This window comes from Musca vetustissima, unplaced genomic scaffold, assembly GCF_032173495.1.
Source record: "Musca vetustissima isolate MV318-11 ecotype Yass unplaced genomic scaffold, APGP_CSIRO_Mvet_v1 utg2694, whole genome shotgun sequence".
Classification (NCBI taxonomy): domain Eukaryota; kingdom Metazoa; phylum Arthropoda; class Insecta; order Diptera; family Muscidae; genus Musca; species Musca vetustissima.
In genome coordinates, this window is record NW_026884399.1 from 206,874 (window position 1) to 234,847 (window position 27,974).

General features: G+C 31.3%; 3 protein-coding genes across 3 annotated transcripts; 1 reads left to right on the top strand and 2 right to left on the bottom strand.

The window, feature by feature from the left end:
• Nucleotides 1-937: 937 nt before the first annotated feature.
• On the bottom strand, nt 938-1,948 carry LOC133331400 (protein late bloomer-like; the record flags this gene model as incomplete). Its single annotated transcript, XM_061539793.1, has 4 exons — nt 938-1,023; nt 1,086-1,283; nt 1,547-1,702; nt 1,769-1,948. Coding segments are annotated over 4 exons (609 nt in total), but the record flags the coding sequence as incomplete, so codon positions are not given.
• A 4,977-nt stretch (nt 1,949-6,925) lies between these two features.
• On the bottom strand, nt 6,926-7,934 carry LOC133331395 (protein late bloomer-like). Its single transcript, XM_061539790.1, has 4 exons — nt 7,757-7,934; nt 7,535-7,690; nt 7,074-7,271; nt 6,926-7,011 (listed from the first exon to the last, which is right to left on the bottom strand). Exons 2-4 carry the CDS (start codon nt 7,676-7,678, stop codon nt 6,937-6,939), a joined length of 417 nt encoding a protein of 138 aa, XP_061395774.1. The 5' UTR covers nt 7,679-7,690; nt 7,757-7,934; the 3' UTR covers nt 6,926-6,936.
• Nucleotides 7,935-16,802: 8,868 nt separating this feature from the next.
• LOC133331392 (protein late bloomer) lies at nt 16,803-27,932 on the top strand. The gene is made up of 5 exons (XM_061539787.1): nt 16,803-16,874; nt 27,113-27,280; nt 27,351-27,509; nt 27,582-27,779; nt 27,853-27,932. The coding sequence occupies exons 1-5, from the start codon at nt 16,815-16,817 to the stop codon at nt 27,922-27,924; spliced, it is 657 nt and encodes a 218-aa protein (XP_061395771.1). The 5' UTR covers nt 16,803-16,814; the 3' UTR covers nt 27,925-27,932.
• Nucleotides 27,933-27,974: the final 42 nt, after the last annotated feature.

Below are 27,974 nucleotides of genomic sequence, written 5' to 3' on the forward strand. Positions count from 1 at the left end.
AATTAGTTAAAAAGTAACAGTTATTTTGTGCCATAAATAAAACAATCCATTTTAATTATTTATTTTTTACGGAATAAATAAACGTTGATTTTTAACTGTTAAAAATGATTGTTGACGGAAAAATGTCAAAAATAAAATTCTTTAACGGATTTTTATTAGCTTATTATTTAAATAAAACTCTTTTAGAGAATTTTATTGTTTCCGTCAAAAATAAAACTCTATTGAGAATTTTCCCCGTCAAAAATATAGAGTTTGGTACCAGTTATATTACCATTGACCTAATAGTCAGGGATTCTTTAATTAATATTCTTAATTTTATACATTAAACTATTTTTAAAATTTTATAACAAATATTTTTTACCTTTGATCTTGATCAATTAAATTGTAATTTTAAAACTGAGTACAAGTTGTATAATCTTATTTACGTAAAAAGAGTTTTATTTTCTGACGGAAACAATAAAACTCCTGCAATGATTTTTATTTTTGACGGAAAAAAATAAAAATCCCTAAAAGTGTCAACGGCAAAAATAACAATCATTTTTAACAGTTTCGCATTTTAAAAAATAACTGTTATTTTCGGTCCCTGATTAAAAGTATTAATTTTTTTGGCATATTCTAGGCACTCAAGTTCGGAATTTATTTCTCATGGAAAAACAATTTCTGGGCCGTGGGAGATATATTAATTAAATGATTGAATGGATACACACGGCTTAAAACTTTCGAATAAATTGTATACATTAAATCGTAGTTATAATACTGTTTTATTGCTCAGTACAAAGTTTACACAATTCTAAATGAATATTTAATATATACAATATTTTTATGTACCTGTTGTTGTTTTTTATTATTTGAATTGCATTGCTCTAAATATCATTGAATGTATTTTGAAAATAAATTAAATTACATGTTAGTGACTAAATTTAACACACACATATTTGTACTAACTACTCAGTGGTAAAATTTTCTTCTTTCGATATTTTGTAACGTGATTGCCAGCATTCCACCAATCAGTGAAGATATTCCCTATAAACGAAAATATAATGTATTTAAATAAAATCGGTATGTTATTCTATAAATTAACTTACCTCTAGACCAGCCAAAGTCCAATCACTGATTTCTTCAATACGTTGATTCGATGTAAACATAGCATTGAGTTTGTCAATACAACCGCTTTCGAAGAGATTTGTTTCGATCCGATTATTGTGATTTCTGTAACAACTGAGGGGTATCGTAACATTCAGCTCTGAATAATCGGTTGGTCCAAATTTTCCGCAACATTCGTACTACAATGAGTTTTTAGAAAAAAAATTATAGAGAGAAATGGTAAGACATATTGTAGTTGAAAAAATTTATTGTTGTATAACTACATACACTATTTACGATATAGTGGTGAATATTTTTAGAAATTATTTCTTTCTTAAAAATGTGTATAGAATGATAGTCGAAGACATACTTCGGGTAAGACATTTTAAATCTATTAAGATTTGGACTCATATACAATTTAGATACAAGAGTAGATTTTTGAAATTTATAAGATTTGACCCACCTTTATTTCATACGATGTCATCAAATAGTCCTTTTGGATATCCGTTACATTCCATGCCTTTTCAATTACTTCGGTGGACACATTATTGAAATTAATGGGTTGAATAAATATCACAGCGATTTGTGTTACCATCAGCAGCAACATAATTACGGAATACTGCAAATTTCAAAATTCATAAATTAATAGATATTATCCGCATTATTTATGAGAAGTTATACTTACAGCCCATGTTAATCGCACCGATTTGTTTTGGGCGCCACAGCAACCCAAAATGCTATTTAGGAATAAAATGCAACTCAAGACACTGCTCACGATGCAGGGTATTTTAACTGCTTCACTGAATTCAAATTCGATTAGGGCAAAAACGCATGCTGATAATGTTAAGACGCCAAGTATCTGAAAACAATTTGCAAAATTCGAAAGAGATCATTTACAATTATTAATGAGGATTTGAGTGAAATAATTAATTGTTAAGAGGATGTTAAACAAATCCCAATAATATTTAATACAACACTCGAAGGATTTTTTTCTGAGAGTGATAGATATATATATATATATATATTACTACTATATAACAACACCCCCTCAAATATTTGGATCTGGAGGATTTTGGACAAATATGTTGATCGAATTGGTTGTAAATTGGTATGCTGAGTTTTAAATGGGTACCAAATCTTTTCGACAACAACTATCAACATTGATCCAATTTTATGGGTAGCCCCTATATAACGGCAACCCAACATTTTCAGTATGTTGGGGTTTTTGAGCGCAATGTTCTGTACTCGAAATTGTCAGTTAATACAATGCTTAGAATTCTATGACAATTTTGCCATTTCCAACTGTTTACATATCTGTTGTAATCGTACTACCTTCAGAGGATATCGAGATGTAAAAGTATAAGACTAGGTCCGAAGATGAGCTATATTAGTTACCAAAAATATCGACAATGGTGATATAAAACTAAAAGATCAGATTTGAAAATATCGAATATATCGGTCCATATTTAGTCATAGCCGCTATATAATGTTACCTCCAGATTTTCGGTATTTCCTACCAGTGATAATCAATATTGTGCCCCCCTAAGTTATAGCCTCATATAACTTTGTCCTCTAAATTTCAGTACTCTAAGGTTTGTAGAGGTTTAAAATAACCGTCCCCTATATTTTAATCCCGCCAATTTTTTATTACAGTTTAAGTCCAGACGGTACAATGTAGTTCCTCATGGAGTGGGGAACTATATATATATAGCTAATCAACCTTGCGAACCAATCGATGGACGACATATGTATGTTTAATTCTCGTCTCAACCACCAAAAATTTTATAAGTTTTACATTTAGAATTAAACATTAATAATCATGCACATAAACGATTGTTCTTGACTGTATTGATCACAATAGAAAGCTTTTAAAGTTTCATTGCCAAAAGAAAAAAGTGAAGTGTAAATACTAATTACCTTGTGCTGACATAATTTCCATTTTGTTTATCAGATATTTACTTTGTTTTATCAAAATATAAATATATTAATACCACCGTTTATCATATAATTATTATTTATAGCAACTTTGTCAGACACCGCCACTGTTCTTTAAGATATTATTATTTTTTTTTAGACAAAATATTTTGTTGTCATGCCATATCATTATTCTTATATCTTTCGTGAACGGGTTTGTTCATATTCGACCTATGCACCACAATACCATGACCAGAATTAACTAACCATGCTCAATGTAATGGTACCCAGGTTTTTTCCTAGTATTTTTTGGGATGAATTTTACAACTATCTGGATGAAATTCGGTTCTGATTTAGCAGCAAATCTTTCGACTAAAATGAGCAAGCAGATATTCAAAACACAAAAAACAGCAATCTGAACCTTCACTTTATGTATAGAAATTCTCCACTCAGGTATGTCAGGAAGGATATTCATGACCTGGAGAGAAAGGTGTAGATGTACAAAAGAGAGCCTCTAGATCGACAGGCTTATCAAGCAGATTGAATTTTATTTACAAGCAATTCGAGAATACTAGAATGACTACAATCCTCGGAGAAAAACCACCACCGATAGCAGCAGCTATCGAGACAAACTAGAGTGGTGTTGAAACAATTGAGTTCTGGATGCTGTATCCGTCCCAATTTGTATTGGGCACGAATTCATGGCATAATATCTGTCCTTCAACTGGCCAGCCAAACCTGCTCATCTAACTCCTGTACAGGACCTGTACAGGTCGTAGCCTTTTTGAAACTGGAGTTAGAAGCCGTTTTAGGAATACATAGCATTAATCGTACCGACTTGTTCTCCAATGTAATTGGATTTAAAAAATCGTTTTTTATATAAAATGAGCCTTCAAATGTCTCAAAAATGCATCATTGAAGATATAGCCCATTTATTGTGGCAGCATCAAGTGACGGCAAACTTTATACGCATTTTTCTCTTAATCCAATGGGTTTCAAATTTGTATGCTTTATTCTGGAACTACTTAGCTATCGTAAGAACCATAAAAAAATCAATCGGTGAAGGTCTTCACTATTTTCCAACATGTTTTTAGGCATTTTGGCCGTCGAAAAGAAGGACTCTTCTTTAATTAAAAAGAATAACAATATTTTGTCAATTTTTTCATCTTCTTCAACAATGGTAGGCGTCTCCTTAAATTTTTGGTTTTTTGAGGATTCTTGTGAGCAAAGTACAGAATTTAATTTGGAAAAGGGTTCATTTAATTTGTAAAAGGTTTCATTTAATGTGGAAATGCTATATATAATGGGCTCCCTCAACGAAGTTGTTTAAGCCCCACACTGTTTAACAAATATACATATTAGGACCTCATGGAATTGCTGACGAGAATAGTTTCACATTCCAATTTGCTGAAGACTTCATTCTATTATCCTTTAAAAAAGGCTTTGATGTCGCTAATTTCAATCTACAACAAAAACTAAATCTCAAACAAAACTAGTGAAAACCGCCATAATGTATGTGGCTAAAGGAGTGAAGGACGTAAATATGATCCAGTTTCTAGGGAGGAACATCAAAAGCAGTCTAACCCTCAGAGACTAATATGAGATTGTGATGTCTGGTTATATGCTCTAGAAAATTATAACCACAGTCAAAAACAGAGTAAATCCCCGCCCACTCCAGTATATATCATATATGTATATATATATAGCTCTTTGCTTACCACCAGAACAACGAAGGAACTAATAAAATTCAAAATATTGCATAAATCCACTTATGGAAGGTTCACTTCAACTCCCACTGCTAAAACCAGATCAATCAATGACTTCATCAAAATCGAAGAATTTTATTGCAAATCTTGGAATCGCCAAAAATAACCAGCCAGGCTCTTCAATCTGGGCAACAGATTCCTCAGTCGGCACTACCTCCACCGGCTATGCAGTATGCAACATCTCATGCGATCATAACTTCGTTTTCAAAATTGATTGAAAATTATTTCTCTTATTCCATAAATATAGCAATAGATATCTTCGTGGAATATGATATTGAAAAGACGATTATACTTACATCCCATAACTACTTTGCAAATGAAATTAATCCAAAAATAAATCATTAATCTATCGCATATTGGAATTTATGCGAACACAGATGCAGTATTCAGTCTCAGGTATATATCAAAGACGGGGACAGAAAATTATATCAAATCCCATGGGATGAATGGACTAACAATTACACGGAACTATCAAAGACAAAGGGAACTTAAGGATTAAACAAAATGGTCGCGTTGTGTTATGTTGAATAAAAATATATAGACATGCGGACGGACATGTATAACGTAATATTTTCCTAAATTTGCCTTCCATAAATTAAAAAGATTGCATTTTTCAGCAGCTGATATATGTTTGTTAAACGGCATTTACGCTATAACTATTTTATCCCGGGATAACCTACTCTATGAGGATTTATTTCATATTTATACTATGGAATTGATAATTTAGACCTGTACTGTACTTATAAAATGACTGAATTTATTAAATCCAGTACAATATAAACATACTCTTAGGGAGTTAATTTAAATATTAATTGATTTTAAAGCTTACTTAAGGTCGAAAGAGTTGTCGGTTTAGCATAGGATTTTGATCAAATTTAGATATTAAGTGTATTTAATTTTGTATGGTAAATCGAGGTAAATTGAGCTCGATTTCGCAACTAAATGAAGATAATACACATTATTATGATAAAAGCTATTGTTTGAATAGAGTAATCCGTTTCTTATATTGGTGGTGAATATAATAACAATAATTGTAATTTTCCCCATTATTGTGAATGGCTTGCATAAATTCTATTTGTATAAAGCGCCATCTTGTGGCGAATAGTAAAGCATATCCATAGCTATTTTTCTATTGCATGCCTTTAGGCGCTCATATATAACTAACCAATGATAATAAATTACGAATAATTAAGAGCAGGGACCGTAACGGTTATAAGTAATATTAAATTAGTTAAAAAGTAACAGTTATTTTGTGCCATAAATAAAACAATCCATTTTAATTATTTATTTTTTACGGAATAAATAAACGTTGATTTTTAACTGTTAAAAATGATTGTTGACGGAAAAATGTCAAAAATAAAATTCTTTAACGGATTTTTATTAGCTTATTATTTAAATAAAACTCTTTTAGAGAATTTTATTGTTTCCGTCAAAAATAAAACTCTATTGAGAATTTTCCCCGTCAAAAATATAGAGTTTGGTACCAGTTATATTACCATTGACCTAATAGTCAGGGATTCTTTAATTAATATTCTTAATTTTATACATTAAACTATTTTTAAAATTTTATAACAAATATTTTTTACCTTTGATCTTGATCAATTAAATTGTAATTTTAAAACTGAGTACAAGTTGTATAATCTTATTTACGTAAAAAGAGTTTTATTTTCTGACGGAAACAATAAAACTCCTGCAATGATTTTTATTTTTGACGGAAAAAAATAAAAATCCCTAAAAGTGTCAACGGCAAAAATAACAATCATTTTTAACAGTTTCGCATTTTAAAAAATAACTGTTATTTTCGGTCCCTGATTAAAAGTATTAATTTTTTTGGCATATTCTAGGCACTCAAGTTCGGAATTTATTTCTCATGGAAAAACAATTTCTGGGCCGTGGGAGATATATTAATTAAATGATTGAATGGATACACACGGCTTAAAACTTTCGAATAAATTGTATACATTAAATCGTAGTTATAATACTGTTTTATTGCTCAGTACAAAGTTTACACAATTCTAAATGAATATTTAATATATACAATATTTTTATGTACCTGTTGTTGTTTTTTATTATTTGAATTGCATTGCTCTAAATATCATTGAATGTATTTTGAAAATAAATTAAATTACATGTTAGTGACTAAATTTAACACACACATATTTGTACTAACTACTCAGTGGTAAAATTTTCTTCTTTCGATATTTTGTAACGTGATTGCCAGCATTCCACCAATCAGTGAAGATATTCCCTATAAACGAAAATATAATGTATTTAAATAAAATCGGTATGTTATTCTATAAATTAACTTACCTCTAGACCAGCCAAAGTCCAATCACTGATTTCTTCAATACGTTGATTCGATGTAAACATAGCATTGAGTTTGTCAATACAACCGCTTTCGAAGAGATTTGTTTCGATCCGATTATTGTGATTTCTGTAACAACTGAGGGGTATCGTAACATTCAGCTCTGAATAATCGGTTGGTCCAAATTTTCCGCAACATTCGTACTACAATGAGTTTTTAGAAAAAAAATTATAGAGAGAAATGGTAAGACATATTGTAGTTGAAAAAATTTATTGTTGTATAACTACATACACTATTTACGATATAGTGGTGAATATTTTTAGAAATTATTTCTTTCTTAAAAATGTGTATAGAATGATAGTCGAAGACATACTTCGGGTAAGACATTTTAAATCTATTAAGATTTGGACTCATATACAATTTAGATACAAGAGTAGATTTTTGAAATTTATAAGATTTGACCCACCTTTATTTCATACGATGTCATCAAATAGTCCTTTTGGATATCCGTTACATTCCATGCCTTTTCAATTACTTCGGTGGACACATTATTGAAATTAATGGGTTGAATAAATATCACAGCGATTTGTGTTACCATCAGCAGCAACATAATTACGGAATACTGCAAATTTCAAAATTCATAAATTAATAGATATTATCCGCATTATTTATGAGAAGTTATACTTACAGCCCATGTTAATCGCACCGATTTGTTTTGGGCGCCACAGCAACCCAAAATGCTATTTAGGAATAAAATGCAACTCAAGACACTGCTCACGATGCAGGGTATTTTAACTGCTTCACTGAATTCAAATTCGATTAGGGCAAAAACGCATGCTGATAATGTTAAGACGCCAAGTATCTGAAAACAATTTGCAAAATTCGAAAGAGATCATTTACAATTATTAATGAGGATTTGAGTGAAATAATTAATTGTTAAGAGGATGTTAAACAAATCCCAATAATATTTAATACAACACTCGAAGGATTTTTTTCTGAGAGTGATAGATATATATATATATATATATATATATTACTACTATATAACAACACCCCCTCAAATATTTGGATCTGGAGGATTTTGGACAAATATGTTGATCGAATTGGTTGTAAATTGGTATGCTGAGTTTTAAATGGGTACCAAATCTTTTCGACAACAACTATCAACATTGATCCAATTTTATGGGTAGCCCCTATATAACGGCAACCCAACATTTTCAGTATGTTGGGGTTTTTGAGCGCAATGTTCTGTACTCGAAATTGTCAGTTAATACAATGCTTAGAATTCTATGACAATTTTGCCATTTCCAACTGTTTACATATCTGTTGTAATCGTACTACCTTCAGAGGATATCGAGATGTAAAAGTATAAGACTAGGTCCGAAGATGAGCTATATTAGTTACCAAAAATATCGACAATGGTGATATAAAACTAAAAGATCAGATTTGAAAATATCGAATATATCGGTCCATATTTAGTCATAGCCGCTATATAATGTTACCTCCAGATTTTCGGTATTTCCTACCAGTGATAATCAATATTGTGCCCCCCTAAGTTATAGCCTCATATAACTTTGTCCTCTAAATTTCAGTACTCTAAGGTTTGTAGAGGTTTAAAATAACCGTCCCCTATATTTTAATCCCGCCAATTTTTTATTACAGTTTAAGTCCAGACGGTACAATGTAGTTCCTCATGGAGTGGGGAACTATATATATATAGCTAATCAACCTTGCGAACCAATCGATGGACGACATATGTATGTTTAATTCTCGTCTCAACCACCAAAAATTTTATAAGTTTTACATTTAGAATTAAACATTAATAATCATGCACATAAACGATTGTTCTTGACTGTATTGATCACAATAGAAAGCTTTTAAAGTTTCATTGCCAAAAGAAAAAAGTGAAGTGTAAATACTAATTACCTTGTGCTGACATAATTTCCATTTTGTTTATCAGATATTTACTTTGTTTTATCAAAATATAAATATATTAATACCACCGTTTATCATATAATTATTATTTATAGCAACTTTGTCAGACACCGCCACTGTTCTTTAAGATATTATTATTTTTTTTTAGACAAAATATTTTGTTGTCATGCCATATCATTATTCTTATATCTTTCGTGAACGGGTTTGTTCATATTCGACCTATGCACCACAATACCATGACCAGAATTAACTAACCATGCTCAATGTAATGGTACCCAGGTTTTTTCCTAGTATTTTTTGGGATGAATTTTACAACTATCTGGATGAAATTCGGTTCTGATTTAGCAGCAAATCTTTCGACTAAAATGAGCAAGCAGATATTCAAAACACAAAAAACAGCAATCTGAACCTTCACTTTATGTATAGAAATTCTCCACTCAGGTATGTCAGGAAGGATATTCATGACCTGGAGAGAAAGGTGTAGATGTACAAAAGAGAGCCTCTAGATCGACAGGCTTATCAAGCAGATTGAATTTTATTTACAAGCAATTCGAGAATACTAGAATGACTACAATCCTCGGAGAAAAACCACCACCGATAGCAGCAGCTATCGAGACAAACTAGAGTGGTGTTGAAACAATTGAGTTCTGGATGCTGTATCCGTCCCAATTTGTATTGGGCACGAATTCATGGCATAATATCTGTCCTTCAACTGGCCAGCCAAACCTGCTCATCTAACTCCTGTACAGGACCTGTACAGGTCGTAGCCTTTTTGAAACTGGAGTTAGAAGCCGTTTTAGGAATACATAGCATTAATCGTACCGACTTGTTCTCCAATGTAATTGGATTTAAAAAATCGTTTTTTATATAAAATGAGCCTTCAAATGTCTCAAAAATGCATCATTGAAGATATAGCCCATTTATTGTGGCAGCATCAAGTGACGGCAAACTTTATACGCATTTTTCTCTTAATCCAATGGGTTTCAAATTTGTATGCTTTATTCTGGAACTACTTAGCTATCGTAAGAACCATAAAAAAATCAATCGGTGAAGGTCTTCACTATTTTCCAACATGTTTTTAGGCATTTTGGCCGTCGAAAAGAAGGACTCTTCTTTAATTAAAAAGAATAACAATATTTTGTCAATTTTTTCATCTTCTTCAACAATGGTAGGCGTCTCCTTAAATTTTTGGTTTTTTGAGGATTCTTGTGAGCAAAGTACAGAATTTGGCACAGCCCACTTATTGAGCCCAAGGACGAACCCTACGGGGAATATAGCTCTGATATATATTTTCGCGCGATTTTAAGTAAATGGTGTACCAAAGACCCATAATTTTGCCGATTGGCAGAAACATTTTCCAAAACGTACCGATATTAGTATAGTCAAACGTGCGTCTTGTTTTGTTGAAATCAGTTCAAATCTAGATATAGCTCCCATATATATTATAGTCCGACTTTAAGCAAATGTTGAACCAATTGGCCGATTGACACAAAATATTGCAGAACGCACTAAAGTCAGTGAATTGTCAAATTTTGTTGAAATAGTTTCAGCGGATTAAGATAAAAACCCATATATTGTGCACCAATATGGGTTTTTATCTCGTTTGTAAGATTTACACGAAATTTTGCACAGTGTGCTGTTCTGCCACAAACCAAATAGCGTGTGTCAAGTTTGTTTCAAATCGATTATTTTGTTCCATTGTAAATGAATGAAATTTAGCATAGCTTGCAGAATGACATGTGGTTGGTCAATGTCAATGGTCCTTCAAAAATGCGACGATTATTAATATGTCGAACCCGTCCGACTTTACTACTTTCCTTACGGTTTTACTTGTTAAGTTTGAGTAACAAATTATGTGCAACATTATTATTTATGTTGGAAATAGTAGATACCCATATTTGGACATGATCATATTTTGGTATAAATATTTCGACGCTCAAAGTTTAGACAAAGAAGTTTCCCTCGATTTAGACTATATGTATGAGAGATTGATTTCTGATTTATAGAGCGCTTATTTTTTATCCAACCAATTTCGAAGATATTCTACATCGATACACTTTTTGGTAAATGTTTGGTTAGGGTATCTTCAACGTCAGATTTTTTTCAATCACATATTAATAAATATTGTGCCATTATTTTTTATGAGTTTCATTCACTTGCTTTATTTTCACATTTTGTGATTTTAATAAATATCACCGCGTAATTATTATTTTATATTTTAGTGAAAAGCTCATTAGATAAGAATGTTCAATCATAGTTTTCATAAATATCAATAGCTCCCAATAAGCTTTATTATTTTCAATATTTATTTATTTATCAATATATATTAATTTTCTGTTTATTGTGTGTTTACTTTTTCATTTCACTTCTTTACACCTTTTGTTACACTTTCTTACATAATTTCTGTTAGCAATAAAAAAGCAATTAAACACTCACAAAACATAAAATATTCAATACAAATAAAGTAAACTTTAATGTTGATTCGCCACAACCCATTTTTTATTGTGTTCGGTGGCAGAGAGATGAACAAAATAAAGAAAATACAAATCGGTATTTGTTCGTTTTCTTATTTTTACAACCGGGACGGATCCGCACTTTTCGATTGAGTATTGAGAACTGAATTTAATCAACTGTTGTGTTCTAACTCATTTACTTGTGTCCGGACATAGACTAATGTGTGTAGAAATGTGGATTATAAGTTCTGTTTGTTATCAGTTGTCAGATAAGGAATTGTTGCTCCGTCCACAATGTCAGCAGCACAATGTCTTGTTATTGTTTTTTATTTATTCGATAAATGGAAGTATACATAATGACAGACCTTAAATACCTAGTAAAGAAATGGTATTTCTTTGTTGCAAAAATAACACTGACGATCAATTTAATAGGTACAGAAAATGCGAAAACATTGATTGATTAAAGGAAATCAATCATACCCAGAATGTACATTTTTGCATAAAATAATTTAAAAAATCAATTGGATTTAATAAAATAAGAAATATACATATATAAACAGCTGTTGAACTTAGAAATTGTTATCCCTAACTCGTGAGGAGATCTTTAAAACCGCTTTACGGAAGCTAAAAGAAAAAATTTAAATTGAAAATGTGCCCAAAAACCTCTAAAATGCATTAAATTGGGTGGTACTGTTTTATGGTTGTTTTACCAAATACAAATACAGGAAAGTACGGTTATAACGAACAAGTAAGGAACAAGCAAATGAGTTCGTTATAGAAGAAGTTCGTTTTATCCAAAGTAAGGCAAATAGCGGCTTAGCAAACAAAAATATTCAGTAGAAAAACTGGTAGATTTTATGTCGTTTTTGGCAATATTTTTTATGTAAAAATTGCTAGCGTTAACGTATTAATTAACTTACGCAGTAAAGTTCGTTATAACCAAATTAAAATAAACGAAAACCTAAAAATAAATAAATTGTTCGTTATAAAAATGTTCGATATATCCGTAGTTCGCTACAAGAATAAAGAATAATATGAAAAATATGTCTTAAAACTTCTGGACCAGGAAATGTTTTCGCTGTTTTACCCTCAGTCTTAAATCTATGAAAAAATGTGCCTTAGAGAGATATAGGATTTAAACCCAATGTTTTTATGGATTAAATCCGTTCAAGACAATTTGAAGTCGATTTACAATTGTCAGTCCGTCTGGCTGACCAACTTTGCACATCGTAATTTTTCTTCAACACTTAAATCAAGTTCAAAGGTCGGTCCACACCTTTTGGTACCACTCCACTATAGGTAATTTGCCCTGTTTTGAGGAAAAAATTAATAACAGCGGTGTTAAACGATTTTTTGACTTTTTAAATGATTTATATGTACAAGAAAGATAAAACGCAGATTTCCACAGTAGAAACCGGATATAACGAACAACGGTTATAAGCAACTACACATATAACGAACAAAGCTAATTCTTTTTCAGATATTTTCATTAGTTTTCTTAAACACAACAAACGGTTGAAAACTATTAGGTTAGTAAGTTAAACAAATTTCGACCCCGCGATTAGATTTTTAAAGAAATAATTATTACAATGTTGTATGTTTTTGCAGAATGCATTAATAGTAATTAATTCAGTACCCATTTTTACTCTTTGATGTTATTAATATGTAAAAGTGAGATCAAACCAAGTTTACTACAGTCGAACACGATTATAGTAAACCCTGGTTATACTGAACAACATTTTTTCGTATGTATTTTTTTATTTTTAATCAATGCTGAAAAAATCAATTTTTGGTGGTTTATATTCTAAGGGAAACCCAAGCCCACCATTTCCTCTTTTGCACTTTTAAGATTTTTTCTCATAATCTTTACTTCAACAACCTATTTGCGGTTTACGAGTCTTGTTATTTATTTTGTAATCAAAATTCGAGTACATTCGTTTTTTTTCGCGGAAAAGTTCTATCTTCCTATGACATTTGGTCCATTTTGACAAATGCATGCAAAATTACCTAATTTCCTTTCTTAAGTTGACGCATTTTCGCTGTTATTGCCACGTTTACGTGCGGGGACGTTGTAAATAACAATATGTTTATTTGCTTTTATTTCTTTCATCGAACCAAATATCGAAAATTGTATTGTTTTTTATTCTGAAGTTCTCTACAAAAAACGGATATATCTTGAAAAACGCAAAAAATCGCAATTTGAGACGTATTGGACTCGATTTAGGAAGCTTTCATTTATATATTACAGTTGTCAAAAGATCAGACAAATTTAAACATTTTAGTAAAAGTCTATCTAAAATGACTTATGTGTAAAAAATAAACACATTTATTTTATTATAGTCAACTATGTCAACTTTGAATCGCTACACAAACGTATTAACAAATATTATATATTTAATAAACAGCACACACCACCGCCAATTCTCTCCATGTTTAATTTTTATGTTTATGATTTGTATTAAGCGGTTTCAAACGTTTTAAAATAAGCCTTAATTTTTAAAAATTTTTATTTCTTTAATTTTATTTTCAAAGTGTGGAGTTTGGCAACGATTTCCACCGCTTTAAAGACACATTTACGCAAAAAATCATACAGAATCATAAATTTTGATATGTTTTCTTTTTATTGCCACCAAAAAATATATTATTTTCCAAAATTGAAAAAATTACTTTTTGCCTAAAAACAGTCCAAATTACCTATAGTGCACTCCCACAATGTGGTCAAAGTATTCCTGAAAATTAATTTTATAATATGCCTACCGCACAAAGGGGGGATACGATTTGGTTCATTGATTGCACATCATAATATTTTACCAAACATACATACAGTAGTAAAGTCGGACTGGGCCGACTATATGATACCCTTCACCACTTTGGGTATATTCTACATATGTATCCCAACAAATGTCGCCTTTTCGGAGGAACATTGACATGAAATTGAACGAACTTAAATATGTGATCTTTATCTATAAGTACACCGACTAACATGAATCCCAACACATGCCATTCTCTAACCTATTCTAAATTTTGTAAATAGATTTAAAGCAAACTTTACACACGCTTTGGTAAGCTTCACTGTTTAAAATGTATGTATTATTTGGAGTACAATAAACATGAATAGGTAGAAATTATATGTGGAAGCTATGCTATATCTAAATATGAACCGATTTCAAGGAAACTTACCAGAGATTAATTTACACTCGTATTAATTTCAGTACGTTGTGTCAATCGGCCTAACTATGGGTCTTAAATGCACCATTTGCTTAAACTTGGACGTACTATCGTCCAAGATATAAGAGCTGAACCGATTTCAAGAAAACTTGACACACGAAAGGTTATAGCAACTTCAGTACATTTTATAAAATTGTGTGCCAGTCGGCCAAACTTTGTGTCTTTAGTGCACAATTTACATTAAATGGGACAAGAATATATGGGAGCTATATCTAAATCTGAACCGATTTTCACGCAACTTAGCACACATCAGTAATTCCGTACGCTATGCATAACGGAAAATATATATGGACTTTGGTGCCCCATTTTCCTTAAATCGGACGAAAATATATATGGAAGCTATATATAAATCTGATCCGATTTTCACAAAACTCATACATCATCTGGACCTAATTCAGTACCCTATGCCAAATTTCGAGGAAATCAAAAGATATATAAGGACTTTGGTGCATCATTTACATAAAATCGGATGAAAATATATATGGGAGCTATATCTATATCTGAACCGATTTTCACGAAACTTAGCACACATCATTATAGAGTCAATTCAGTAGAGTATGCCAAATTTCGTGCAAATCGAACGATATTTAAGGACTTTGGCGCACCATTTACATTGAATCGGACGAAAATATATATGGAAGCTATATCTAAATCTGAACCGATTTTCACGAAACTTAACACAGATCATTCTAGACTTAATTCAGTACGCTTTGCCAAATTTCGTGTAATTTAAAGGATATATAGGGACTTTGGTGCACCATTTTCATAACATCGGACGATAATATATATGGGAACTATATATAAATCTAACTCGATCGGACGAAACTATATCGCCTCATTCGGATCAGAAATGCGACCTGTACTTTGTTTGCAATTTGGACCACTAAAAAGGGGGACTTTTCATGAAGCTTTTTTGAAACATGGGCCCATATTAAAAACATTTTAACATTTCTTCATCCGAATTTAAGTAAATGGCGCATCAAAGATATACTCCCAATATATTTTTGTTTGGGTTCATGATAATTGTGCACCAAATAGTAAACGTAGTTTGCAAGATTTTGCATGACATTTTGCTAGGAATTCAGAATGATTTCAATAGATTACATATTTAATTTCGTCCTACATGGAATGTCCTCCAAAGATGTTATGTCTATTGTATATACCCTAAGTGGTGAAGGGTGAAGGGAAGTCGGACCGGACCGACTTTTTAACCATTTTGTTGGTTTTTAATTTGGTTTCTGGCCGAAAATAAGCGATTTATGCGAAGTTGATAATCCTAATACTGTTGGAATTTTTGGCATCAGATTTTTCTCGCCCGCCACCGAGTTCTTTTTCGGTTTTTCCTTCATTTAAATTCTTAATTTATATTTATCACATCATATTTAGTATTTATCACATCATATGTTTTTATTTTTAAAATCATTATTAGAACCAAATATTAGATAGACTATTTTATTTTGAATGTCATACATTCAACCATATATATTTTCAGAACTCTTTACGCCTCTGTTGTGCGAGGGGAACATAAGTGGAGATTTAAACAAAGGAACTGCCCATAAAAATGCATCGCCAGTTGTCGATTCCAAATTATTGCCAAATAAAATGAGGTACCGCCGCTCGTTATCAGTCAATTGGGTTTTCTATTCTATGGCCAAAATAAAGCTGATAAAAACGCTAGCAAATATTCCGCAACTCCATTCTAATTTCCACATCAGTTTGTCGGTGACAATAACCGTAAAGAGTAGAAGAGAAAGCATTTACCAACGATATGGGCTGTGAGTTGGCGACAGTCAAATACGCGGTTACGCTCTCCAGTATAGTTGGCGCGGTAAGTTGATTATTATCCATCCCAATTCTGGACAAGTTGGAGCCTTCTGCTAGGGTTGTGGTGAATATCTAAATATGCCGAAGATATGATTAGTTTTTGCCTATCGAAGATACGTTATCGCAGGGTACATAACGTTATAAATACAGTTTAACAGTTTAATAGAATAATTCTAAACGGAATAACAAAACAAAAAAGCGAGAAAATCAACAGTTTAAAGCTATCGAAAGAGGTTGCTGTCAATTAGTCGACTATAAGCGTTTAATAAAGATACATTGAGTGGAAGTGGTCAGCAATTTAGGAAAATGGGTTGTGCTACAGTGACAATAAAATATTCCGTATTTTTATTCAATACCCTATGTGCGGTAAGTTGCGGTAACATCCTTATTTGACGCCAATGCCGTATGTTATATGTGTACATTTTAATACTGATGAGTGGTTATGACTCTTTCAAAATGATGGTGTAGTTAAATTTGAATCAGGTCGCTATTTGTATTAAGATGAAAGTGCTTCGATAAATGCTATTTATGGCATTTAATTTAATATATCAATGGAAATAATTTTTTTGGGGTTCGTAGTATATTGCAGATCTGATAATAATGAAAGTGAAATTATTAAGAATTTTACTCAAGAATTATATTTTTATATCTAACAATATATATTAGGTTGGGAAAAAGAAATGAATTATTTTTTCGGCAGATGGCTGTACTGATAGTTGTGAGTAACAGGGTGTTAATTGAAGTGAACAAAGAGAAAATTCGACACATTTAACAGTTTTTTTTTGACAATGGTGAAAATGCAAGCCAAGCAATTTTGGTTTCGTAGATTCCGTTATGGAATATGTAGGCGTGAGATAAGGCTGTGTTTTTGTAAATTTGGACTAAAAGGGTTCAAAATGTAATAAATATGTTAATCTTGGTATTAGGCAAACGAGAATGATATTCAAAGGGGTTTTTGAAAATTCGTCCTATAAGTGTACGAAAAGTACTAAACATTACTAATTTTTTTATTAACAAAAACCAGTCAAAATGACCGCCTTCGGCAATCTAGTGTTAATTTCTCTTTCGAGATTTAGTTTAAATTTAGTTCTAATTGTATATGGGCAATATTGCCAATTTTTTAATATTCCATTTTCAAAAAATCAGCTTTTTTGTTTTTGTGGCACATAAATGATTTTTGGTACACTTATAGAGAAAAATGTTCTGACTCCGAAACCGTTCGCGATCAAATTTTTGGTTGATGCGCGCAAAAGTTATCGAGGTTTTAATTTTGGGCATAAGAAAAAAATCTTAAAATTACGCCGTTTATTATATTGACCAAAAACGTTGATATATATCTTCCTCCGTAAAATAAGAATATGAATGTATTATAATAATCACGATAAAGTTGCACATATTCGCCAAATATGAGAAAAATAAAAAATATAGCAGATTACATCAATATTTTAATTATATTAATGACATACACACCTACAAATTAATTTAAAAATATCTACATAATCTAAACACCATGATGAATCAAATGATATCAAAATCACACAAGTCCGTGAAGCGGTTTCTAAATCACAGCGACAACAAAACAAGATATTGAGGAAAAATATTTGTTTTTGGTTCGAAAAAATAATGTCATCATATTTATTTTTTTTAATTGTATACAAGAAATTTCAGAAAAAAATATTGGGGTTTTTCTGCTATTTTACCCGAATTTCGCCGAAAATTTTACATATATAATAATCACTTTTTGTGTATAAGTATACGCCTTGCGGATTATATCAAGACTCTTCCGATACATTTTAGAATTCTATAAATAGGAATAAATCTTAAAATAAAATAATATTATGAAATATACATTTTAAATTGCGTCTAAATCGCGTAATTCTCAAAATCATTTGATGCGCATGCGGTTTCCAGGAAGTACTGACGTTTATCTTCCAATCCATATATATTTTGCGAAATTTCATTTGACGGCTAAGATGTGCCGCACGTTACATTGAAGTACCCAAAAAATCGTAAAACGCGAATAATTTTCGAAAACTCCATATGCCATTAACGCGCATCCGATTTCGGTGTGCACCCTAAAAAAATACATCGATCTATACCGTTTCAATGTGGTCCATTAAGAACCATGGATGTGCCAGCAAAATCTATTTTTGAGATAAATTGCGTACATATCTCTTTCGGCTGACGTTTTTAAAGTTCTCTTTTCGAAAAAGATCAAAATCTGTATGAGGTCATTTATTGAACCGGAAATGATACACAGAAAACGCAAATAAATCCGCGATATTTTCAAAAACATTTTTTGCCTAATTTCGTGTTTTTGGAAGGCCAGTTCCCGCCGTTCTGGTAGATGGATTTTCACGAAGAAGGTTTTATATCATCCGAAACGTAAAAAAACCTTATTGATCGCGGGTACCTATATCATTCAGTTGACAGATCTAAAAATTTGGCCCGAAAAATAGGTTTTTTAGAAATTTGATCGCACAAAATTTGCGCCTTCGGATGAGTATTACTCTGAAGCTGTGCATACTACATACACGAAATACATAACAAATTACGCAGATTCGCGACTACAATAATCTTATAATCAATTTTTATAAATTCCTGTTTGCGTATTAAAGCTAGAAGTACAATTAAAAAAAACACTTAAAATCGAGCTTCAAAATGTCAGCATCATATAAAGGTAGATGCAGTTAAAATTTTGTTGGCTTCTAGTTTTATTTTGACACGAAGACCGTGCAATGAGTGGCTTAGTCACAAATCGATAGAGAACATAAAGAAACTGGTTCGCCTCAACCTGTTTTTACAAATTTTTTACGTTAAAGTAGACACAGCTTCCACCAAAATAAAGTTTGGAGGTCAATATCATGAACAGTTTGCAACGACAGATCAATTAACCCAAAACTATTCACTTTTTTCATAGACTTAAGTAGTTCCCGAGTTATAAAGGGGTGAATCTCCGTTTCAATAAGGATTTGGGTGAACGGAGAAAGCTGAAAACTTAAAATTTGGGATAATGGTTACATTTGGAGTGTAGAATTGAGATATGGGAGTATAGTAGGGGAGACAGGGGATCATTCGCCACTTTTTTAGATCTCTATATTTCAGTACTTTTTCAACAGATATAAAAACTTTATGGCTGATTTTGGTCCTCTAAAACTAAATTATTAAAACTTGTAACAAAAAGATATAATAAATAAGTATTAGTTAAAAATGTTTACAGTTTTGTAAAAAAAGTTCGGGGTAGCTTCGGCATTTCATGGGACACATTCGGCACCATAGTCACCGCTATCAGTCTGGTTGAAATTCAGATCCTCTAAAGGTTTTATTTTGTTTGAATATTTGGCTCAATTTTTGACTTTTAGCGGCGGACGTTAACGCGTCAAGACCATACACATCAGATATAGCTTTTTCGCATTTTCGTGAATACAAGAACGTTTGGTCTTATATATGCCAATTCGAACCATATTAAAAGATTATTTTTAAAGACAAACTCATTTTAAAGAAATAATATAGCACTATCTGTATATGGCCGAATGTGCCCATTTCAAAACGCCGAATCTACCCCGAATGTAAATTTTATAGCTTTTTTAATTTTCTTCTATAAATCTTCTAAAAACATTAAATTTTTAAATATTTTTGTAAGAATACACATTGTAATTAACTACTTTTTAATAATAGAGTAACTTCGGGTAATGTTGACTATGCATCTAATGTGGACCACCCCCATATCTAAGAAAATGCTTGAAATATGTCAATGCCGCCCTGATAAATGATTTCCTAATTAGTGAAAACAAACATCAAACTTGGTTTTGAATAAAGTATTGCAATGTTGAAAATGTATTTAAGCTCTGATGTGATTTGAACATTTTTTTGGACAATAGTCGAACGTTTTTGCAAACAAGTCGAACACTTTGTTTTTCTCGAATATAAAGAAATTATTTGCTTTTCTTGTTCTCTTTAACAAAAAATACGTTTAGCTGTAATTACATTCGGTGATTTTTTAATTTTTATAAAATTTTTATAAAAATATTCAATGTCGGATAATGAGGACCACTTTTAAAAAAGTGGGACATTTTCATGAGGATGATCTGAAAACTCGATATGCGAAAATACAGCTGCTTTGGTTGGATAATGAAGCAAATACCTTCAAAATACCGCAAATGGGCGATATATTTTTGCATTCATTGTTACCCTAGAGTTCAATAAATTGAAATTTATCACAACCAATCCACAACCTACCTTAAACTTATTGATCCACATTACCCGCAGTTTTGAGTTTTTTGAAATATAATGCAATAACATTTTTATTGACAAATAAATATAATTTTTGACCTGGAATATATTTAGTCAACAAATCTACTATATTATGAAAACAATTAGTTTTTATTTTTTTTTCCGCTGTTATGCCCACAATATAAAAAAACGAAAATGGTGGTCCACACTACGCGAAGTGGAGTATGTGCCTTAAAACATCTGAAAAAATAAATAAGTTTATTAGGTAGAGATTTTAACAGTTATTTCTTTTGATATTCGAAACCTATGTATCGAAGTGCCCCAGTATCCCCTACTTATGTATACTAAATGGTGCTATATTTGGTAATTGTGTGTACTAAATGGTACTAAATGTGGTACAATTTAGATTTGAAGGCGTTTTGGGAAATCGTACTTCCGTCTACAAAAAATTAAAAATGGTACTAAATTTGGATGTTGGCGAATGGATAGAACAGGAATCCTTGAACTTTTTGCCGGCTTCACCTCCTCTATTAGGATTTATTTGAAATATGTGTAATGGAATTGACATTTAAAATCTACTAGATTTAATAAATCCGGTACAATTTAAACGTACTATACGATTTTTATTGGAGTGCATGACTGAGATAGTTTTAGAAATTCGTACTTATGGGTACGAAGAGTACTAAATGTGGGTATGGTTAGAACTGGAATACTGAAAATTGCAACTACGATTACTGTCGCAGTGTAGGATTGCGATAGCATGGAATTTACGTACGAAAAGTACAGAATGATACCAAATCTGGTTCAATTTGTATTTTGATGAAAAGATTTCTTAGAAACTATTGAATATAAATATATGGTTTGTTCTGAGGCTTGAAGTGGATTTTGACGTAGAATATTTTATTCATTGACATTATATACCTAAAATTAAGTTTCATGTTACTTTAATGCACTTATTCGAAAAAAATACTGGAAAAAAATAGAAGAACATTTTGAATTTTTGGTTCAAAATGTATGAATATATATTCGGTATATACATTATATATACAGATTTCTCTTGTTCAGTGACCTTTGCTAAAAATTGATGGAGAATATTTTTGTCCCTTATACTATCCTTCGACATCTTGTAAGGAAAATGGGTAAAAACTAGTAATAAGTACGATATAAAACCTAAAATGAGTTTTTGTTTTTTTAAGATTGTTGACGTTTAGACTGATTTTTGAGTTTTAGTCTATTCTGAGACTTATAGTAAAACATTATGGCGGACATTTCTGTAGAGTATTCTGAGCAGCTTTAACCCCGTTTTGAACGAGTTTTCAATCACTCCTGGAAAAGGAGACCGAAAAGACCCCTTTAATGACTCGGTTGGGGGTTAAAGTTGCATACCAAAATATTCCTCGCTATTTTGTCAGTAATATTGCCGAAGACACTATATACCTAAAATGCAAGGATTTCAAGAAATCATAATTCGATAATTATCAAAATTCTTGAAAAGGGGGAATATTGCCCGGCCTTTTTAGGTTACCTCCCGACGTAAACTTTCAAAACGCCGATACACGTGTCTTCTTTGTTTAGCCCCTCTTTCATAATCTGTTGAAATTTCCCGGTAATTATCAAAAAAAAAAAAAAAAATAAATAAATAAATAAAATAAAATTTGTCGCACAGTGTAATTAAAACTCCTTATACCCTCCACCATGATGTGCACATTTAAAATACATATAAGGAAGATTTGGCACCCAATAAGAACCAAAATATATTGACAGTTTTTGGTAAGAAGATGTGTCCCTCAATAAAAAGTCAACGTACCAAATCACAGCCAATTCGGTCTAAACACGTTCCAAAAATCCTCAAACACCGAATATTTGACCAATATCGATAAGTATTGGTATGAAGATGTGTCACCTAATGAAAATTTAACATACCAAATAATAGTCAATTTGATTGAAAACGTGTCCTAACTCTACATAATATTGAATGATGAGGACCATTTTTTAGGGGGTTTTGCTACCCAATGAAAACTAACAGTATCAAATTATAGGCAATTCCGAAAATACCGAATATTTGAGGCGTACCGTTATATGCGGACTAAACCAAATCTTCTACAGAAGCTAAAATAGTTCGTTTCTCCCGCTCAGTTAACATAGATCTGATAGTCCATCTATGTAAACTGAACAGGAGAAGAACAATAGAATCAATGGATTGGATGTTTTTAATGACTTATTGTATAGAAGAATGACTTCTACCAATAGTCTTAGCAATGTTAAGCAAAGATTTTCGTACATTGCGTAATTTTAGGATAATTCCACGTTCACCAATTTTCTTTTGTTTTTTGACTCATTACGAATTTTAATTCGAGGAAAATAAATTACCTTTGTCCAATCAATTTCAAATTACAATACTCTTTTGTGGAGTCATTTTTTTAACCTTCTGATAAACTAAACATCCATGTATTTTGGAGTCGTGGTATTGTAAAAAGTTGTAGATCTACATATCTTATGTGTATGATATGCTAGGTCTACAATGCCAATTTCCAAGCATTTGTGAATTACACTCTGGAAGTTTCATAAGTATTTTAGAAAATACCAATCCCTCCAAGTAATTTCAATACAATAATTTAAATCAACAATTCGTTGAGTCATTACTGAAATCAAATTAAAAAAAATTCTAATGCACATTTGTATCAATATTTACTTATCATATTGCAACGCCGAATATTGATAAGCTACTATGTTGATTGATATGATATGTTTGTTTGTGTAATGATTCAATTTATATTTAACAGCACGACTACGCTGACCACCTTGTTCACAAGAGAGGCTGAGTTTGTTCTGTAAAATTGTGATCGAAAAAAGATAATAGTTTGTAGTTAATGACGTCAAAAGGAATCAAAAATGTTTACACTTGTCGGTGGTAATCAAAATACTATCAATCAACATATTTTCTTATCACATGAAATACTAATAATTTTAAGGAGTGATACAAATCGAGATTGAGTCATACCATTATCAAATTTAAGAAATGAATCAATCGGGCAGACTTACAAAAACATATATTCGTCAGCAAATATAACATATAAAATATATGTATGTAAATGATTTCAATAAAAAATGTGTATATTTCATGACAGAAGTTATGTAGATTTAATACCTACGTAATCTCAATAAAGGTATATAATTTGATTTAACATTAAGTTTACAGCATTTTATATTATTAATAGTTAAATCTTCTAGAGCTATCTACATTGTTTACTAAAAAAATTGCCAAGTGGTTTGGATGAATAAAGAGTCGAATTTCTTTACTACCGCTTAGTCTTCTTATTTCTTTTTCTACAAATCACTAGAAATTGTACTGGTCCTAACAAACCACAATGCCTTTGTTATAAGTCTCAACATGTTCGATCAGAATCTTTGGATGATATTAACATTTGATTTTCAGGACAAGTTTTGATTTTTAATGCCGATCAAATATCATTCCCCGGTACTTTAAAGTGTTTTGCAGAGGAATTATTTCATTGTTTATGTAGACAGATGAATAATCTCCTCTTCGCGGGGAAAAAGTTATATGAAAGAATTTCTCAGATTTTAGTTTAATGGTCCATCTCATGAACCAATTTCCAAGCATGTGGACAACTATTCGTTGCAACTAGTGCTGTATCATCCAAGTATGTCGATATTGTTACATTTGTAGAAGTTGGCATATCTGCTGTGTAAATAGTAGACGTATAAAATAGGATCAAGTACACTGCCTTGGGGATACCTGCATTTATTTCGGATCCGCAAGATCGTCTAATAGTAATATCGCATTGTAAATATTCGTGTAAGATTTTGTGCAACTTTTGAGTCAATCAAGTCGTGCTCAGACCTACCTCATTTAGAGTAATGTGTCTCACATATTGTTCTAGTCCCAGATCGATAGTCCATGTAAAATGTTGTGTCTATTGAGCAAACGCTGTGTATTTGTTGCCATATTTGCTCTAAATATATAAATCTGAATCGATTACCATACATTATTAAAGAATTCCTTGGGTCAATAGAACGAGTTGCGGATAGTTTGATGCAATCAGACAGACACAGACGGAGATTCAGAAAGTCGGACAGAAAATTAACGAAATTATCAGCAAATGAACAATACAGTTATCGTTAATTATCAATAATTCAGTTACAGAATTTTGACTACAGATTCGAGAATATTTAGAGCAGGTTTTAAACCCTTGAATATTCGATTCTGTAAACATATGAAGTATACTTGCATTTGCATATTATCACATACTATATTTTTGTAGAATGTACATTGATTAAATTTTTATTTAATTTGTCGACGTAGCCCATATAAACTGCACATAGCCATTGTACATAGTTTGGATATTTTATCATAAATTGTGTCATTTTAATTAAATTGAATGAATAAAGATAAAACTATTTTTATATACAATTGCCCAATACAGCAGCAGCAAATTGATTGATTGGAAATTCACATTGTCTGAACGAAAATACCTTAATACAAATTATATATTTTTATATCTGACCAAAAACGAAAACATAAATAGTTGAATGATAAGGCCAGCAGTATTCTGTATTTGCCACGATAACGCTACCATCCTCAAGAACTTTGTACTTACGTCATAAATGGTGAAATCTTGGTCAAATATTTTTGTTTGTTTTCAAACAAAAAATTAAAAAAAAAAAGTTTTGCAGTTCTGTAGTGAAATATGAGGTCGGTGAAAATGAAAGAAGTTTCGTGTTGGATCAAAGTTCACTTTTGTATCTATAATGTTTATCCAATTAGAGAGATAATGTAAACTTATCCATTCAATGGATAAATTTCGAATCAGAATTGTTTGATATCTCAGGGAATTTAGTTCGTTGCAATTATAAATATGAATTTAATATTCATCTGACAATTCAAGGCAACAATTCGCCTCTAAAGAAGAAACTTGTTGTTGGGAAGTGAAGATTTATTTTAATTAATTGTTGTTAATTGTTTAAAACTGATTTGATTTTTATATAATACAATTAATACAAATATATGGAGTTATGGAGTTACGGAGAAATTTATGTTGCACCCAAACGGAAAATTGTTCCACAGCCTCATATGCGATACCACAATTCTTCGGTAAATAGTGATTTAAATAAATAACTGACCGCGTTTATTAGTGACTGAAAATACATTTATAACATGGACATTAAAAATAAATAGAGTATTTTGGTAATCAATATCCTTTCATAGTTCCGTACGTGTTGTAATAGTCCATGCAATTTGAATCCGAGTTTGTTATAATTATAAGTGATATAGCAGTCGGATAATATGGCATTTGTTTACAAATTATCTCTAATTACGCTTATGTCTGCACGTGAAAATGTCCTTATTGGAATTAAAGTCCTTGGCATGCCATCTGGAAAATAATTGCCAATAGCGGCAACCTTACTTGTACAGTACAATACAATAATATGAGTCGTTTAATTTGAGTGGTTTATATATATATATATATATATATATATCGAGTTCACACAATTTTTTTTGTGTTGTAACTAATAGTGAAATTCGATGCAGAATAATTTTGTCTTTGATGAAATACTCCTAAGATGCAGTCTGATTGAAGATTTTGACCCATTTCTTCAAGGTGTTTTATTAACAATTACTGAAGTGAACAAAGGATTTGTTGCCAATATTGTTAATTTTATACTGTAAACTTATAAAAAAAAACATTGAATTTAAATATATAGTTTGTTTTGGGTCTCATAGTGAAATTTGACGTAGAATATTTTATTCTTTGAAACTTTGCACAAAATGAAGTTTCATGTTACTTTCATACAATTAGTTAAAAAAGTAGGCAAATGTCTATGGAAAAATTGCTAATATTTGTTGTATTTGTTATCCTAAATTGATGTCTATATATTCGATATACATATTATATGATGGGGTATATTTTTGTCCTTCATAGCATCCTTCTATAACGAAATCTTGTGGAAAAAATTACTACAAACTCGGAATATGATCGCTTTTACTCAAAAATCGGTTTTGGTCTATTCTGAGACATATAGTAAAACATTATGGCAAACATTTTTATAGAATATTTTGACCTGCTATAACGCCTTTAAAATTAGTTTTCAATAATTTTATATCAGTACCATACACCTAAAATGCAAGAATTTCGAGAAATCTTAATCCGAATATTTTCAAATGTCTTGGAAATGGGAAATATTGCCACGCCTTTTTAGGTTACCTCCCGACGTACATTTTCCATATGTCATACACATGTCTTCTATTTTTAGACCCTCTAAAATATTTTTTTTAGAATTTCCCGATAATTATCAAAAAATTTTAAATTTGTTGCACAGTGTATTTAACGTATTATTATTTTCTATTGCAGCTTTTGGGCATTGGTACAATTGTTGTAAATTGTTTGGCTTTAAACAATTATACCGATGAAGGTCGCATGCTATGCATCTTTTGGATTGTATTAGGTGCTATCGTATTCCTGGTTTCCTTCTTTGGTTGCTGTGGTGCAATTCGTGAAAATATCTGTTTGACATGGTCGGTGAGTATTAACTTTCTCGCATATACACTTGAACTTTATTTAATCGTGTAAATTGGTATTTCTTCCCTAGTATGCCTTCTTCTTGATTTTGTTGATAACCGGTAATGCCATTCTACATTTCGGTTACATTTCTCTCATCGATGGTGAGACGAAAGCTCGCAAGGATATTGATATGGCCTGGCAATTGCAGATGAATGGCACCGATGCCATGTCTCATATTCAAAATACTGTAAATAGAAAATTGAAAAAGACTTTCGAATTATCTTATTAATCGTATCTCTGCTTTCTTATTTTCTTCCAGTTGGCCTGTTGTGGTAAAATGAACTCGACTGATTACACAACTGCCAATGTATCGATACCCGATAGTTGTTACTCGAATGGAAATGTTGGAAATGCCACAGCTATTTATCCCGATGGCTGTTTGTACAAATTAATTGCTGTCTATGAAGCTGCCGAACACTGGATAACCATTTTCAGTTGGTCTACACTCAGTGTAGAGGTAAGTTATTTCTTGGCATGGAATAAAATTGAAAGTATTATAATTTTTTTTTTTGAAATTTGTATCTTTTTAGGCTGTTGCTTTTGTATCGGCTTGTATCTTGGCTATTACATTCCGTAATCAAGAACGTAGATCCAGATATTAAGTTGGAGGGCTAGTTCATGAAACTGAAGATTTTATTACACAACATTTCAA

What these genes read in the sequence shown, in the direction of transcription:
- LOC133331395 (XM_061539790.1), bottom strand. Translation starts at nt 7,678, where the DNA reads ATGTTGCTGCTGATGGTAACACAAATCGCTGTGATATTTATTCAACCC. An exon ending in TGACATCGTATGAAATAAAG is followed by an intron (nt 7,272 to 7,534) that starts GTGGGTCAAATC and finishes AACTCATTGTAG; the next exon opens with TACGAATGTTGCGGAAAATT. An exon ending in GGACTTTGGCTGGTCTAGAG is followed by an intron (nt 7,012 to 7,073) that starts GTAAGTTAATTT and finishes TTTCGTTTATAG; the next exon opens with GGAATATCTTCACTGATTGG.
- LOC133331392 (XM_061539787.1), top strand. Translation starts at nt 16,815, where the DNA reads ATGGGTTGTGCTACAGTGACAATAAAATATTCCGTATTTTTATTCAAT. An exon ending in TATTCAATACCCTATGTGCG is followed by an intron (nt 16,875 to 27,112) that starts GTAAGTTGCGGT and finishes TTTCTATTGCAG; the next exon opens with CTTTTGGGCATTGGTACAAT. An exon ending in TGTCTCATATTCAAAATACT is followed by an intron (nt 27,510 to 27,581) that starts GTAAATAGAAAA and finishes ATTTTCTTCCAG; the next exon opens with TTGGCCTGTTGTGGTAAAAT.